This window comes from Helianthus annuus, chromosome 12 (genome assembly GCF_002127325.2).
Source record: "Helianthus annuus cultivar XRQ/B chromosome 12, HanXRQr2.0-SUNRISE, whole genome shotgun sequence".
Lineage (NCBI taxonomy): Eukaryota > Viridiplantae > Streptophyta > Magnoliopsida > Asterales > Asteraceae > Helianthus > Helianthus annuus.
The window spans coordinates 107,478,975-107,493,889 of NC_035444.2; the positions used below are offsets into that span (position 1 = coordinate 107,478,975).

The 14,915-nt window shown below is 37.3% G+C and overlaps 1 protein-coding gene across 1 annotated transcript; it reads left to right on the plus strand.

The window, feature by feature from the left end:
- The first annotated feature begins 3,651 nt into the window (after nucleotides 1–3,651).
- LOC110895934 (phospholipase A1-Igamma2, chloroplastic) lies at nucleotides 3,652–5,487 on the plus strand. Its single transcript, XM_022143327.2, has 3 exons — nucleotides 3,652–4,463; nucleotides 4,569–5,038; nucleotides 5,120–5,487. Exons 1-3 carry the CDS (start codon nucleotides 3,717–3,719, stop codon nucleotides 5,361–5,363), a joined length of 1,461 nt encoding a protein of 486 aa, XP_021999019.1. The 5' UTR covers nucleotides 3,652–3,716; the 3' UTR covers nucleotides 5,364–5,487.
- Nucleotides 5,488–14,915: the final 9,428 nt, after the last annotated feature.

Consider the following 14,915-nt stretch of genomic DNA (forward strand, 5'->3'; position numbering starts at 1 on the left):
GACAAAAGTAAGTTGTGCCCTAAGTCAATGTCTATCATCATTGACTGTGTGCCATGATCCATTAGTACACGCCCGTCCTACTGGCATGGTATGAGGTTTGTCAAACCTAATAGCGCTATTAACTAATGAGTTGCTCGCCATCGGCCTCGACGATTAAGTCGATATAAAAATGAGGGACTTAATGATAGAGTTTTGCCTAGTAAGTTTAAGGTTGTTGTCCTACCCAAGGAGGACGAACGTACGTATTCTACCCAAGGAGAATACGTAGGATTAATATTGGCATCCTACCCATGGAGGATGGAGGTGCATATCCTACCCAAGGAGGATATGTAGGTTCTATTTTAATTCTTTAACCCATTCCCAACCACCGGGAATCCCATGCCTTAGAAAGTATAAACTCACCTTGGTTTGCTCGGTATGATTAGTTTCTTGTTCACACATAATCAGTCAAAGCCTATGATGTTCATATACACGAAATCAGTTTACGTTCACGTTGTTCATGTATGTTCAAAGTGTGGATTCGTAGCAAGGATCATCACATAACCGATAACAATCATTCATGATACACGAAATGGATAAGTTTCCACAAAACAACATTTCATGTAGCAGGCATTTAGTTTCCATATTGGTCATCATTCCCATGTGAATAGTACGCAAGTCAAAACAGGCTCCCTATCCTTAACCAACACTATCATGCATCCAAATAATATATACCGACATTCATATTCATCACAATGGCATGCCGACGAAAGACCTCCATATCAACTAAAATCTAATACCATGTTCAATCAGATAACATCCCAATACCTCCCAAGCATCAAATTACAAAACATCAACATTCACACCAATTAATATAACACATTCCTCAATCAGTCACGTGATCCGAATCATCATGTTGCGAATCCGTAGTTGACATACCAAATTATTCAGTTTAACATGCAATACCCCCTAAGTCTTGGTTAATTACCACATAACACATAGCTACCAATGGAATCACATACGAGTTTATGTCACAAGTTAGAACATCACATAAAAATCTAGCAATTCATTTACGTGTCATACAATATAAGTGTGCGACTTGGTTTCCGTTCGTGGCCCACTGTCAAGGTGTGCGGCCCACTGATGTATAAAGCCCAAACAGGATGTATATAGTTCTTAAACTAACTGGCCCATGTGCCGTGTTTGTGTGTAACTATGGGTGTGTTAATACATTTATTCAATTAGCATTAATTTGTAATACACACATAATTTCCAATGATCAATCGGTCTCAACATTTGGGTTCATGAGCCTAATCACTAAATACAAACAAATCAAATAACATGATCATGCAACACAAATTTGTGAACTTATCCTTGTTATTAGTTCTCATCTAATCATATATAGTTAATAAAAGTTCTAACCAAACACCCACCATTATATGAACCCTCACATGCATATGTCTGGCATGCTTTAAATTCAAGTTTCAATTGCATCACAATCAATTAATAGGATAAACCGATTGCACCAAATATTCTGCAAACAACTTCTTTTAATTGGACCTCTTTTGATCTTTCACATTCAATAGACTTTTGAATTGAGCCTCATGAGTCTTCACATGCATTCTGATCAAATTGACATATGGGCCGACAACTTTGGACCGATTAATAAGTTTTCTGATCAAATTGCATTGAGATAACCTGATTGGACCGATTAATAAGTTAATTATAATAAAACTTTGGCCGACAACTATTCTTCAATTCACATAATCATATTACAATATCATTCATTATCATAAATAATTAATCATTGATCCCATTCAATATCACATATGAACAACATTATGCAAATATGAATGTCAACAGATAAAGAACCACTAACCAAGAATTTAATCGCACAAGATGCTATCTCGAGGGGGGGTCTGCTACTCCCGTCACACGCCTAGAGAGGTTTAGGGTTTGATTATGTTTGTACTCTCATGCTACGTGACTACATGTGTGCCTATAAACTGGAATTGATGGCCGGCCCCAAACCAAGCATCACTTGGGCTCTACCAAGCCCAACTTGATTTCGGTGTACATATGTGCCCAAGCTGGGCTTCGGACGTGTGTGTGCACATGAACTCGCAATAATCAGCCCAATACAAAGTGTGTGTGCCCAACCACATGTACACTATATTACCCGGCCCAAACGTAAGATGAGTATGTTAAGCATAGTTGTGATGTAGGCGGCCCATACACATGAAATACCAATCCGTTACTATACTTAACAAGTTTATAATAGCACAGCGCGTTACGCACAAAGTAGAGGGATGAATTACGAGAAGTTAGGATCACAGAATTAAACGACACTGACCTGAAAGTTCGGGTTGTCACAATAAACAACATAATCACCCTAAAAATCATCTAAACAACCATAAACAACGTCAAAACACACAAAATTTCAAACCTATTTGACAACTTTATTACCCTTTTTCTCCTATAATATCAAACAAAATCATCAAAATAACAAAGAAACTTACCCGTGTTCGGATTCCGGTTAGATTTGGTATCAAATGACGGTGGTATGGTGGCTGATTATGGTGGTCGTCGGCTGCTGGACTGTTGTCGCTGGGTGATGTGCAGGGACGCAAGAGAGAGAGAGAGAGAGAATTTCTAAAGGTTTTGGGCTTTAATTATTTTGTGATAGTTTGAAATATTGTTGGGTTTGGTTAATGGGCTAAGACTTAGTGGGCTAGCTAATTAGGAATTATAAGTGGGTAAAGGTATGGGTATTTGAGTTTAGTTAGTTAGGTATTAAAAGTTATATAATTTAGGTAGTATTTTTTTTTTAAATAAGAGTTCACTAAAAAAATTTATAATATAAATTGATAACACTTTTACCTAAGGGGTGCGCACGAAAAATTTCAAGGGTGCGGTCGAAAAATTTCAAGGGGTGCGAACGGGATTTTCGACGGAACTTAGCAGTTAGCACTAATTTTTTTTTCCCCGGGAGTGCGCCCGCCCACCTTGGACTGGGCTTGGGTCCGCCCTTATTTGTGGTTGTAATGAAACATCTGACAACATGTTAATACTATTGTAACAATTTTTATTAAGACTACAAATGGATTATAATTCTAATATTAAAGATAAAGAATTTAAAAAGTAAAATGTAAGGGTGTAAGGGGTGCTCACCTAAGAGGTGAGTCCCCTCCCTTACGCCCAACCAATCCTCGTGTGCCACGTCAACTCCCCTCTTAAACTCCCCTAACACCCTAAATTGATGGCGACACTCCCCTCTTAACTCCCCTTATTTTTTTATTCAAAAAAAAAAAAAAAAAAAAAAAAGAAAAGCTTTGATTGGTTGAAAGTGGGCTGGCCCCACCACCTTTCCCCTCTCCTCCATCGGTGACAGCCCACCGGTTTCGACCCTCTCTCTACCTCACCGATTTAACGGCGCCACCCACCTAATCGGTGAAAACCCTCCCCGCATGCTTCACCGAATTACGCCACGTCCACCCTAAGGAAATTAAAACCCAACTTAATTTCATGAAAATCACCCGTACACACGTTAAAGAAATAAAAAATGAGATGACAATGTGAATCCGAGTATAATAATAGCTTTACGCTAGCTAGCATGTTGCAACATGCAACTATTTTACAAGATGACTTTTATGACTTTCAATATAATCATTCCTTTATATTCCACTTCTTCTCACCGTCATCGTCAACAATTCAACTAGCATTGCTTCAATTCTTCAATGGCTGCCTTCAAGCTCAATCCACCTTTCGATCATCGTCTCCAAAACCAATCCCTCATCAACAATCAAACCAAAAACAATTTCAGTTTACAGTTGAAGAAAACAGTTAAACCTTTTACAACAACATGCACAACATCAACGTCCATAAGTAAACAGATAGAAAACACCATTTCTGTACATGATAATCGACGAAAGATGCTAGGTCCGGACAACTGGCCCGGCATGCTCGATCCCATGGATCCCGTCTTACGGTCCGAGCTCATCCGGTACGGCGAAATGGCCCAAGCTTGTTACGAGGCGTTCGACAACAACCCGTATTCAAAATACTGTGGAAGTTGTAAAGTTCCACCCAAGAACTTTTTCCAAGATCTTGGGATGGATAGCTCGGGATACGAGATCACGAGCTATATTTACTCGAGCAACACGAGTAATCTTATTCCTAAGTTTTTTATAAAGTCCATCGACTCGGACGGGCCATGGAACCCTATGGTGAACTGGATAGGCTATGTGGCGGTCTCAAACGATGAGACCACCACCCGGTTGGGTAGGCGAGACATCGTTATAGTTTGGCGTGGGACGGTCACGAAACTGGAATGGATGGAGGATCTAATGAACTTCCTCAAACCCGTTTCGGCTCAAAAGTTGGCAAGCCGAGACCCGAACATTAAAGTCATGGCTGGTTTTTTGCATATATACACGGATAAAGATCAAAGTTGTCCGTATTCAAAGTTTTCTGCGCGTGAACAGGTTTCATATTGCTATTGCTATTGCTATTGCTATTGCTATTGTTATTACATAGTCTTTTAAACGAGTAACATATTGTAACGTACTTTTTTTTATCTAAACTTTCAGCTTTTGGCCGAAGTAACGAGACTAACGAAGATATATGGACAAAAAGGCGAAAAGATGAGCCTAACGATAACCGGACACAGCTTGGGAAGTGCTTTGGCGACTTTAAGTGCGTATGACATAGCAGAATCTGAGTTGGATAAAGTCGACAAGATGCAAAAGATTCCAATATCAGTTATATCATTTTCCGGACCAAGGGTTGGCAACATAAGGTTTAAAAAGAGAGTGGAAGAGCTAGGAATAAAAGTGTTGAGAGTCTTTAACATCCACGATACAGTTCCTAACGTGCCAGGGGTTCTTTTGAACGAACGCACATCAACTTTGGTTCAACGTATAGCCGATTGGACCACGTTTTCCTACTCGCACATCGGGGAGGAGCTCGCGTTGGATCACCGTAGATCTCCCTATGTGAAAGAAAAGCTAGACTTTGTCTCTATGCATAGCTTGGAACTACTGTTGCATCTACTAGACGGGTACGTATATATAGAACCCGGTCTAGAATAATACAACTTATAATATTTATGTTTTTAAAACGTGGAACAAACTTTATGTAGGTACCATGGTAAATTAGAGAGGAAATTTTGGGTAGCAAGTGGAAGGGACATAGCATTGGTGAACAAGGATGGTGACATATTGAAACATGAATATTTGATACCGCCAAATTGGTTACAAGTGGAGAACAAAGGGCTTAGAAAAAACCAAAAAGGAGAATGGAAGTTACCAGAACAAAGAAGCATCGAAGATCATCTAACACCTCATGATGTTGAACTTCATCTTAGGAAGCTAGGGTTAGCATAGCCAAGCTAGCTTCAAAAATTAATACACCATCAACTATAACTTTAGTTAAGTTGTTTATACCCATTTGTTTATTGTTTGTCTTTTATTGGGCATTTATTAATAAAGAAAGGGGAATTTACGAAAATGGCCAAGAATCATTTTGACTTACTAAATTGGTCATCTCATGCGTCGGAGGAGCAGTGCATCACCGATTACGAGACACCTTTTGCATCTGCAGGGCTCATTCATGCGTCTCATGCGTCCGTGACTCATCCCATGCGTCCGTGACACATAAAATTTATTTTTAGCGAGATTTGAGGCATCCCATGCGTCCGTGACTCATTCCATGCACCGTGACTCATCTCATGCGTCCATGACTCATAAAACGGCATGAAGACGCATCCACACATGTCACTTCTATATTTAAGGACGCATGAATGAGCCCTGCAGACGCAAAAGGTGTCTCGTAATCGGTGATGCGCTGCTTCTCCGACGCATGAGATGGCCAATTTGATTAGTCAACATGATTCTTGGCCATTTTCATAAATTCCCCATAAAGAAATTGATGGGTCCATATCTTTTCTATACGGGTATGATAATTACATTGACTAGAAAAAATTTCTCACACACAGAAATTTCATGATTTATTACAATTCAGTGAAGGGTTGCTATGTCGGATCATGTGACTCTTTGACCAAGGATTCCATCCTAAAACTTTGTTTTGACTTGTATTGGATTTGTTTTGATGTTAGGGGAAGGGGGTGGTTCACTAGTGATATAATTCTATCACTTATAAGCACCAATCAAGTTCTGCCATGTCATCAACCATTTTTCCATCACTCACAACCTTTTTAGTGGGGGTGGTCATCACTCATCACCACACCCAACAATTTCCTCTCAACCAACAATTCCACTCACAAAAATAAATCATCACGCGTTATACTCATCACGAAAATCGATTTCGTTGAACTCACCACGCGTTATACTTGTTGCCGGCGGTGGACATTAACGCGTTATACATGTCTCCCGTGATGAAATAACGTGCAAAAAGGGAACCACCCCGGGTCCCCTTAGTAATGGATGGATTTTAGAGACGACTAATACCTATAGTTCGACAACTTATTAATTACAAATAATCTCTAACATAGAATATTTGTTTGGGAATGTTGCAACGTATCCAACGCGTCTTTGTCGAAACACTTAACGGTGTAAATATTATACTGAGAACTACTACACTAAATATCTTTCAAAAAAAAAAACTACTACATTAAATGTTTTAGTTTAAACAAATATTTGCCATGATCATATCTGCCAACTGTAGAACAACTTGAGTGAATGTGAAGTTTAATCTATAATATCCTAGCAAGTTGTTCAATGTTCAACGAGAGATGATCAATGTTCAAAGATAGATAGAATAGAGATATAAGATTCCCTATGCCTTCATCAACTTCAGATTTTATCTACAAAAAACTTTATTGTATTTTTATATTTTTTTAATATATCGTTTAATTTAATTTAAGTTAATATCAAATCTGCATTGACTAAAATTAGCACCTCATAAAAATGTTTGTTTAGGGAAATTCATTTTTTTTACACAAAGCTCGTATTCTTTATTTTGTATGTTCAATTGTATTACTAGAGCATGTGTAATGGAAGAGCACCCCACGTTTGGCCGTTTTGCGTCATGTGACAGTCCAGTCAGCAATAGAGTATTATGAGACGTTTTTCTAAATTAAGTGTAGTGGGAATGTGGGGCATTATGTTAAAAGGGGTGTAAAAAATTAAATAAAAAAAACCACCAAAAAATGTTATTGAACAAAGATTGGGAAGGTGTGTGGTGATTGGCTCAAAATATTGAAGGAATGCGTGGATTTAAGAATGCCTGGGACCAAAAATTAAAAAAAAAAACGCCCAAGGGGGCGGTATATGGGGCATTTGGGGGCGTTGTTCTGACAAAAAAAAGCCCAAATTCTTGTCCACTACGGACGGTCTTAGAATGTACTATATATAATATACCTAAATGTATTTTCTACAATAGGCAGGGCCGGCCAAGTTCTAGTATTTTGAGACTTGGGCTTTAAGCCTAAAATCAATAGGGCCTCAAACTTTGAAAAAAAAATAGATATGGTATTTTAGCTCGCTGAACTTTTATTAAACATACAAAAAAATATACAAGAGTACAAAAAATATATATTAATACAAAAAAAAATTAACTTCATCAACAATAAACCTTTTAGTTTATTTTGCCGGTCTCAATTTTTGTTTTTTTTTTTTTTTGAAAAAAGCTTCGAGTTTTTAATTCGGTTTAGGCCATAAAATGGTTAAGGCGGCTCTGAATCGATAGGCCTAAATATAAAATACTCAAAACAGCACATGAGATTTACTTCACTTTATTAATATGCGGTACATGAAGCAAAAAAGTATTTTAGTTCCTTGTCTTGTCTTGAAGACGATAGGCCATTGACTCTTCCCTTAGTATTTAAAAAAAAACCCACAATTTGAATGATTCAAACTTGCATTACTAGCGACCCATGCCCAATGAAAGTGTCGGGAAAGTGTAGAGACAGTGAAAGGAAAGAACTAGTGCCTACCTAATCATGATTTATAAACGATATATGAATATTTGTTTAATTCAAATTGTACTATAAAATTAATATGCAACGTAGATTGTAAATTATGTAATTCTTTTATTTCAAGTAAGATATACTTATTTGTATTAGATCTGCACAATATACATAAAATAGGCAATAAAATAAACTTAGCTATCACGTCAAGATCACAAATATTTGGTAAATAGTTGTCAAACTAATAAATAAAATATAGACTTCGTTTGTTTAAGGCTAGAGGGTGTGGTGACATCCCATCCCTAGAGGACCATCCACCACGTATGCGCCACGTCATAGTCCTCCCAAGAATGATCCATCCCCCAAAACTAGATGGTCCTAGTCATAGTCCTTCCCACCATGTCTATATATTTTTTTTAATCTTCTATATTTTTTTTAATCTTCTATTTTTTTTTAACATTTAAAAAATAAACTAACAAAATATTTTCATTAATATTAAAACCACATTACATAAATTTACAACAAAACATAAACTTAAAAAAACAAACATAGACTTAAATAATATTATGCTTCTTCATGATGTCGTTTTGAAGTTTTTTTCAACATCGAACGTTTCGGCTCGGGATACTGATCGACATCCATCGTTATCATTTCCCATTCCTTGAGCCGAATTTTTTTATCCGAAATTCTGATTTTCTCATTCGACAATCGGACCTTCTCGCGTAACTTTTCTTCCGTTACACGAGCTTTTTCTTCGACGGCCCGCTCCTTCGCCTTCGTCTTTTGGGCCGAGACTTCGTTGTACATTTTTAAGTTTTCCATAAACTCTTCCATCTTCGGGTCCAACTTTTCCTTTTCTTTCCCCTTGGCCCGCTCCTTCTTTGATATGTCTCGGCCCGGTGGACGTTCCGCTTCATGTACGGCGTACTCCTCTTCGTCAAAGTCGGCGTCATCATTTAAGTTTATGTGACACCTCGCGTTCGATCCACCGGCGCTAAAACTACCCGTTTCCGATGTTTTTTGGCGTTTCGCCATCTCCACCTCGTTAGGAATCGGCGACCATTTCAGTTCCTTTTTCATAATTTCCCACGCGCGAACGTAAGCAAAGTTGGTATTACCATTGTTCGACTTATACTTGTCCAAAGCTTGTTTGAAAACATCGTCGTCGCTCATGCCGCTACGACGCCCACTTGTATATATTTTATTATATTCCTCGCAAAACCTATTGACGGCCGAGTTCAATTTCCGCCACTTTGACGACACCGAGTCGATATCACGATACGGGCCTTGGTCCATAAGTTCGAGGAACTTCGTCAAAACCTTGGACCAAAACCCGTCACCCGTTTGGTTATTACCTATAATAAAACAAACAAAATATATTAAAGTTAAACAAATTAAACAAACATTTAATATGTAAACTGTTAAAAAAATAAAAAAATTTCAAACAAACTAACCAAACTTTAAAAACTTATAAACTGTTAAAAAAATAAAAAAAATAAACAAACTTTAAAAATACGATTTAAATAAAAAATAAACAAACTTATAAACTGTTAAAAAAATAAATTAACCAAACTGTTGACCAACAAATTTAAATAAAAAAAATAAACAAACTTTCAAAACTTATAAATTGTTAAAAAAATTTAGAAAAACAAACTTAAAAAAAAAAAGTATAAACCTTAAAAAAAAGATAAACCTTAAAAAAATACGAACCTTTTGTCTTGTTGTTAGACGTGGCTATGAAAGCCTTGGCTAAGGCTTCTTCTTCGATTGGCGTCCACTTAGTCGACTTCGGTTTGGACGATTGCTCACCAACCACTTGTTTGCCTTTGTTTCGTTTTCCTTTTCCTTTAGCCGGTTGGGTTTCAGGAACAACCTCCACATCGTCGTCGGGTTCGGATTGTTGAAAGGGTTGCGTCGGGATCGGTTGGGGTTGAACGGGTGGTGTTGGGTTCGGTGGGAAATTATAAGCACCCCGCAACATCATTTGTTGAAGGGCTTGATTTTGAGAGAATTGAGCGAATTGATTTGGCGAGTGTTGGAATGATGCAAACGCATTTGATGAATATTGCGAGAATTGGTTCGGTTCTACCGTCGGATAATATGCCGGAACCGAGAAAACATTAGGTTGGGTAGGGTTGTTGGGATTGTTCGGGTTCTTCGGATTGTTCGGGTTGTTCGGGTTGTTGAAGGGTTCCATGATAGAGTATGAGGTTTATAAAAGTGGGAAGAAGATTTATAAAAAATAAGTGAGAGAGATGAAATTTTGGGGTTAGATTTGTGTATGGAGGTGAAAATGGAAAGGAAATATATATATATATATATATATATATATTTGAATATATGACCGTTAGTTTTTTTTTTTTTTGGAAAAAGGAAATTTAATTTTTTTTAAACGGTAACTTTTTGAACCGGGGCCCACAATTCGTTCCGTCGCCAACGTCCAAAAAGCGACGAAAGGAACGAGGACTGGGGGGCGGTATGGTGTAGCTGGCGTCGCCAGGTGGGAACGGGAGGGAGGACGGGACCATACCACAAAGCCTAAGGGGAAACTAACATATTTTTACAAATCAAAGGACATAACTTATAAATTAACTAGGTTTAAGAAAATGTTACCTTTATAAGTGTATAAGTTAGGCTATGGGGTATGGGGGCATGTGATGGATAATGAATTGCCACCTAGGCTATAGGGTGTGGCCATGACTCTCATGGTTATCATGACCCTCCATATTATGCCATTTAGCCCTAACTCAGTTAGATTTTTTTGTTAAATATGGTCATGTGCCTTGCACATGAGGGTATTGTTGTCATTTTATCTCTCCAAGGACTATCGAATAAATAATTTATATCAATGGAAACTAAATGTGTAAAAAGATTAAAGAACTCTCTCTCTCTCTCTCTCTCTCTCTCACTCTCTCTCTCTCTCTCTCTCTCAAACCACCACTACTGCCCTAACAACAACAGATACAAATAAGTATGAAAACCCAATGTGGGATTTGAAGAACCCTAGATGTTTACCTTTTGGGAAAAGGGTGTGGTGCATGAAGTGTTATGGGAAGAAAGGGATAGAGAAGATAAGCGATGATGCAGCGATTTTGATGACGATAACGATGAGGTGTTGTTGTGAAGAGGATGAAGAAACGGCTGATGAAGCACAAGTAGAAGAAGCAGCCGCCATTTTGTTTTGTTATTTGGGTGAGAATTGCAGGCATTGCTTTACCTAGAGTCAACAATCTGGTTGAATTTGATCAGTAGTTGTTTGTTTTCCTCTTATTATTATTATTAACTGGAAATCTAACATGTATAAACTAGAGGCTGAAATAAAAAAATGTATGGTAGAAAGCCGGCTGTTGGATCGTCGTTGACCCTGAATGAGTCGATCAGAAGAGTCTTTTATCCAATTCAAACGCGGAATCAGTGAATTAGACACTCAAACTAAATATAATGCTTCTTGTATTAATTCTGACAATGTTTACAACCTGGAAGCAAATCGGCAGCACTTCGATACAAGTTCCGAGCCGTTACCAAATGAATTAACCATGCACCTATATATAGTGTATCAGGTTTGCTTATGTGACATGTCCTAAAAGCGAACCTGTTATGATGAGAGTGGTTCGCTTTTATGGACAATGTCCATAAAAGCGGACCTCAATGCTAATTCATCACATTTCGTTTCTCGAACCTCGTGCACACAATATTCTATCCTATCCTAATCTAATACATGATACAAGACGAAGTCAATAGACGTAGTGCACTAACAGACTCCCCCTCGGATATTGACGAAGTCTTCAGTGAACATTCTCTGTTATGCCACCTCTTCAGTCTTGATCATCTTTGCCAACTTGTTCAGATTGTAACAATATAAGTATCCTTCAACCTTTCTCTTTGAACATCTTTACAACTTCATCATCAGTAGGCTCCCCCTCTCGTCAAGCTTCCGTGCTTTTAGGGATCTACACTTTGCTTTTCAGCTACAAGCTCTTTCAGAAATAATATCTGGCTCTTTGCACACTTTCGTTTACTTTGAGCTCATCTTCAGACTCCCCCTTAGTCTCTGCTCTCGAGATCGTAGTCTGGATTTTTCCTGCAATTGCTCATACAAATGATAAGTATTTAACATTTTAAAACCATTAACCAGAAACCGTAATCTGGCACTATTCAATTCTCTATATCACTTCCTCTATCAATAATCTTTACAGATTTTGACAATATAAAGAATCCAACACCCCCACAGATTATCATTCAAGTTCAAGTGAATGACCTTGAATATATCACCAACTTGTTTTTGAAGTTTTCTAGAAATTTCAAGTTTCAAATTAATGAACTTGTTTTATTTTCAGAAACACAATCAGCTTACTTAGATTTTAAAACTCAGCAATTCAGATATCGGTTTATCGAAAATAAAGCAGAAACCAAAATCTTTTTGTATTTTCTGAAAATATAAAGCAGTAAAGAAATATGTACAAACATATTTACAAATAATATTTTTTGTTTTGAGTATGCGACAGAAGATCATATCAGTTTTTGACAAGTCACAAGTACCGTTGAGCTTAGATACACATTAAGAATTAAACAATTCACTTAGATTGTCGATATACTAATCCACTTAAATTTTCATACAAACTTCAACCTATTCAGGATACCGTTTAAGTGTCTTAAAACTTAGTTCAATTCATGTGTCCCACCTCTTGAATATACTCCCGTATCCAGAATCCCAGATATTCAGTCTTAGAGGTGAGTATACCACAGATGATATCTGTAAGGGGTTAGATGCGAAACCGTGAGAGCTCAGGTCAGAACTTCCGTTCAGCAGAGAGATGACGGCTCGACTTTTGGTGTGTCCCCTTTAGAGGATCTTTTAGCATTACAGCAGCAGCGACTATCAATTTTATTGTTTCATCAGCTTGCTGAGGGCGATGCTATGTTTCAAGCATTTTGCAGAAAGTATTATTCGGGGACTAGGTCAGTACTTCTATACAGCAGAAGGCCCGGAATAATACCCCAGATATCACTGAGTATAAAGACCTAGTATCTCAGAATATGGGACCTTTCAAACGAGATTTCAGGGGTTACCTATATATCCAAGTAGTGTTCCCCACGAATTTCACAAGTTTGAAATTTTAGGTTTATATCCCGAAAAAGTCTACTAAATGTATAAAAACCTATCGGCATATCATCAGTGAGACTGTTTAACGCTATATAATCATTACAATTCTTTAGCATACTGTAACTGTCTACTGATGTACTATCATTTCCTTTTTTTTACGCAAAACTCAAATTTTTGAATTTTATCATGTTTTTGGTTTTTTTTCAAATTTTCTAATGTTTTTGTATTTTCTGACAATATATCTCCCCCTAAAATGCAAAATCATTAAAGAAATTTGACAAACCGATACTGATAGCTTTGTCTCGCCATCCATTTTCTGCATCTCATGCTCTGTTTTGCAGAAAATATAACATCAAGTACCCCCATGATTTACAACCCATTGATTTTGACAGCTAGAAAACCGTTTCTCAATCTGTGACAGTAATCATGCTTGTTCAGCCGTGAGGGTTTCGGCGTAGTCCATCAACACTTATTCAAACAGAAATAGTATCCAACAATACACACATTACACAAAACAACATACAAACCCCCTGTTCGACCAAAACCAGGGTTCATCAACATCTTGCTGTGCCAAGCTGCTCCAACCAAAAAAACTCACAATCTTCATCAGCATTTAGCACCTGCACATTCAAACTTTATCAAATACTCAAACAATTTGACATAAAAATTTCAATCAATAAAGATGCCGAATCATGCTTCGCGATAAAGGAAGTTCCGGCAATTCCAACCGTTTAATCAAACATGGTGTCCACCCAGGCCTCAGCAGCCTTAGGTGTAACCTTGATTCTAGCAACCTGAATTTTAAAGTTTTCAGCCTTGAGCGGTGGAAAATTTGCATCATAGGCAATCGAAATTGAATCCTCAGCTTTCTTCACTTTAGAAAATGAACTTTCTATTTCTGTTTTCGATTTCCAGATTTGTTTTTGTTTCTCATTTTTAACCAAATCAACATGTTTCTTAACACTCCATGTTTGACCATTTGGTGTTCCACGTTTGTAAAAATGTGAATCTTTTTGAACACTTTGGTTTTGAATAACAACTTTTGGTTTCCAAACTTCTTGGGGTTTTGTCATATCAACTGATGTTTTCCAACTTTGTGTTGTTCTGAACCTGGGTGTGTGAGAATTCCAGGTCTGTCTTGAATCAAACCTGTTCAGATTTGATTTCCAATTTTGATTTGAAACAAACTTGTTTGTGTTGTACCTCCAAGTTTGTTTGGAATCAAATCTGGTTGACCTTTGTCTCACAGTCTCAGATTTTTGTTTCTCAGCATCAATCTTCTTTTGATCAACATCCACAGGTTTTAGATTTGGACACTTTCGTGTAAGATGTCCTTTTTGATCACATTTGAAACATGTTCTCATGGACACATCTTTGACCTGTGGTTGTTGTTTTTTCTTTTGTGCCTCAAACTCAACATTAGACTGCCTCATTTTGAGTTCTTTTTCTTCAGCTAAACTGTTTCCTTGAACAAAACTCAATTTAGCCTGATAATTTGGCACTTCATTTTTCTTTCGATTCTGTTTCTTCTTATAACCCAACCCAGTCTTCATGTTCTACTTTTTAACACCCGGTTTGTTATAAAAAGTTTTGTGACCTTTACCAACAAATTTTGAAATTTCAGATTTTTCAATCTCAACCATTTTGAAAACTTGATCAACTTTATCTGAAATCACATTTTGAATCGGGAATACAACATCTAAGAATAATTTGTCTGATCCAATCATGGTATAAACCAATCCCTTTGAATCATCATTCAAATTTTTCTTGGATTTTGTGTTTTTCAGATATTCATCATGAAAGTTTCCCTCATTTTCATCTTGTGATTCAGTTTTACCTGTATCAACCGACTCTTCGTAAAAAACGCTTTCAACAACCTTACCTACCACCTCTGAATCACTGATA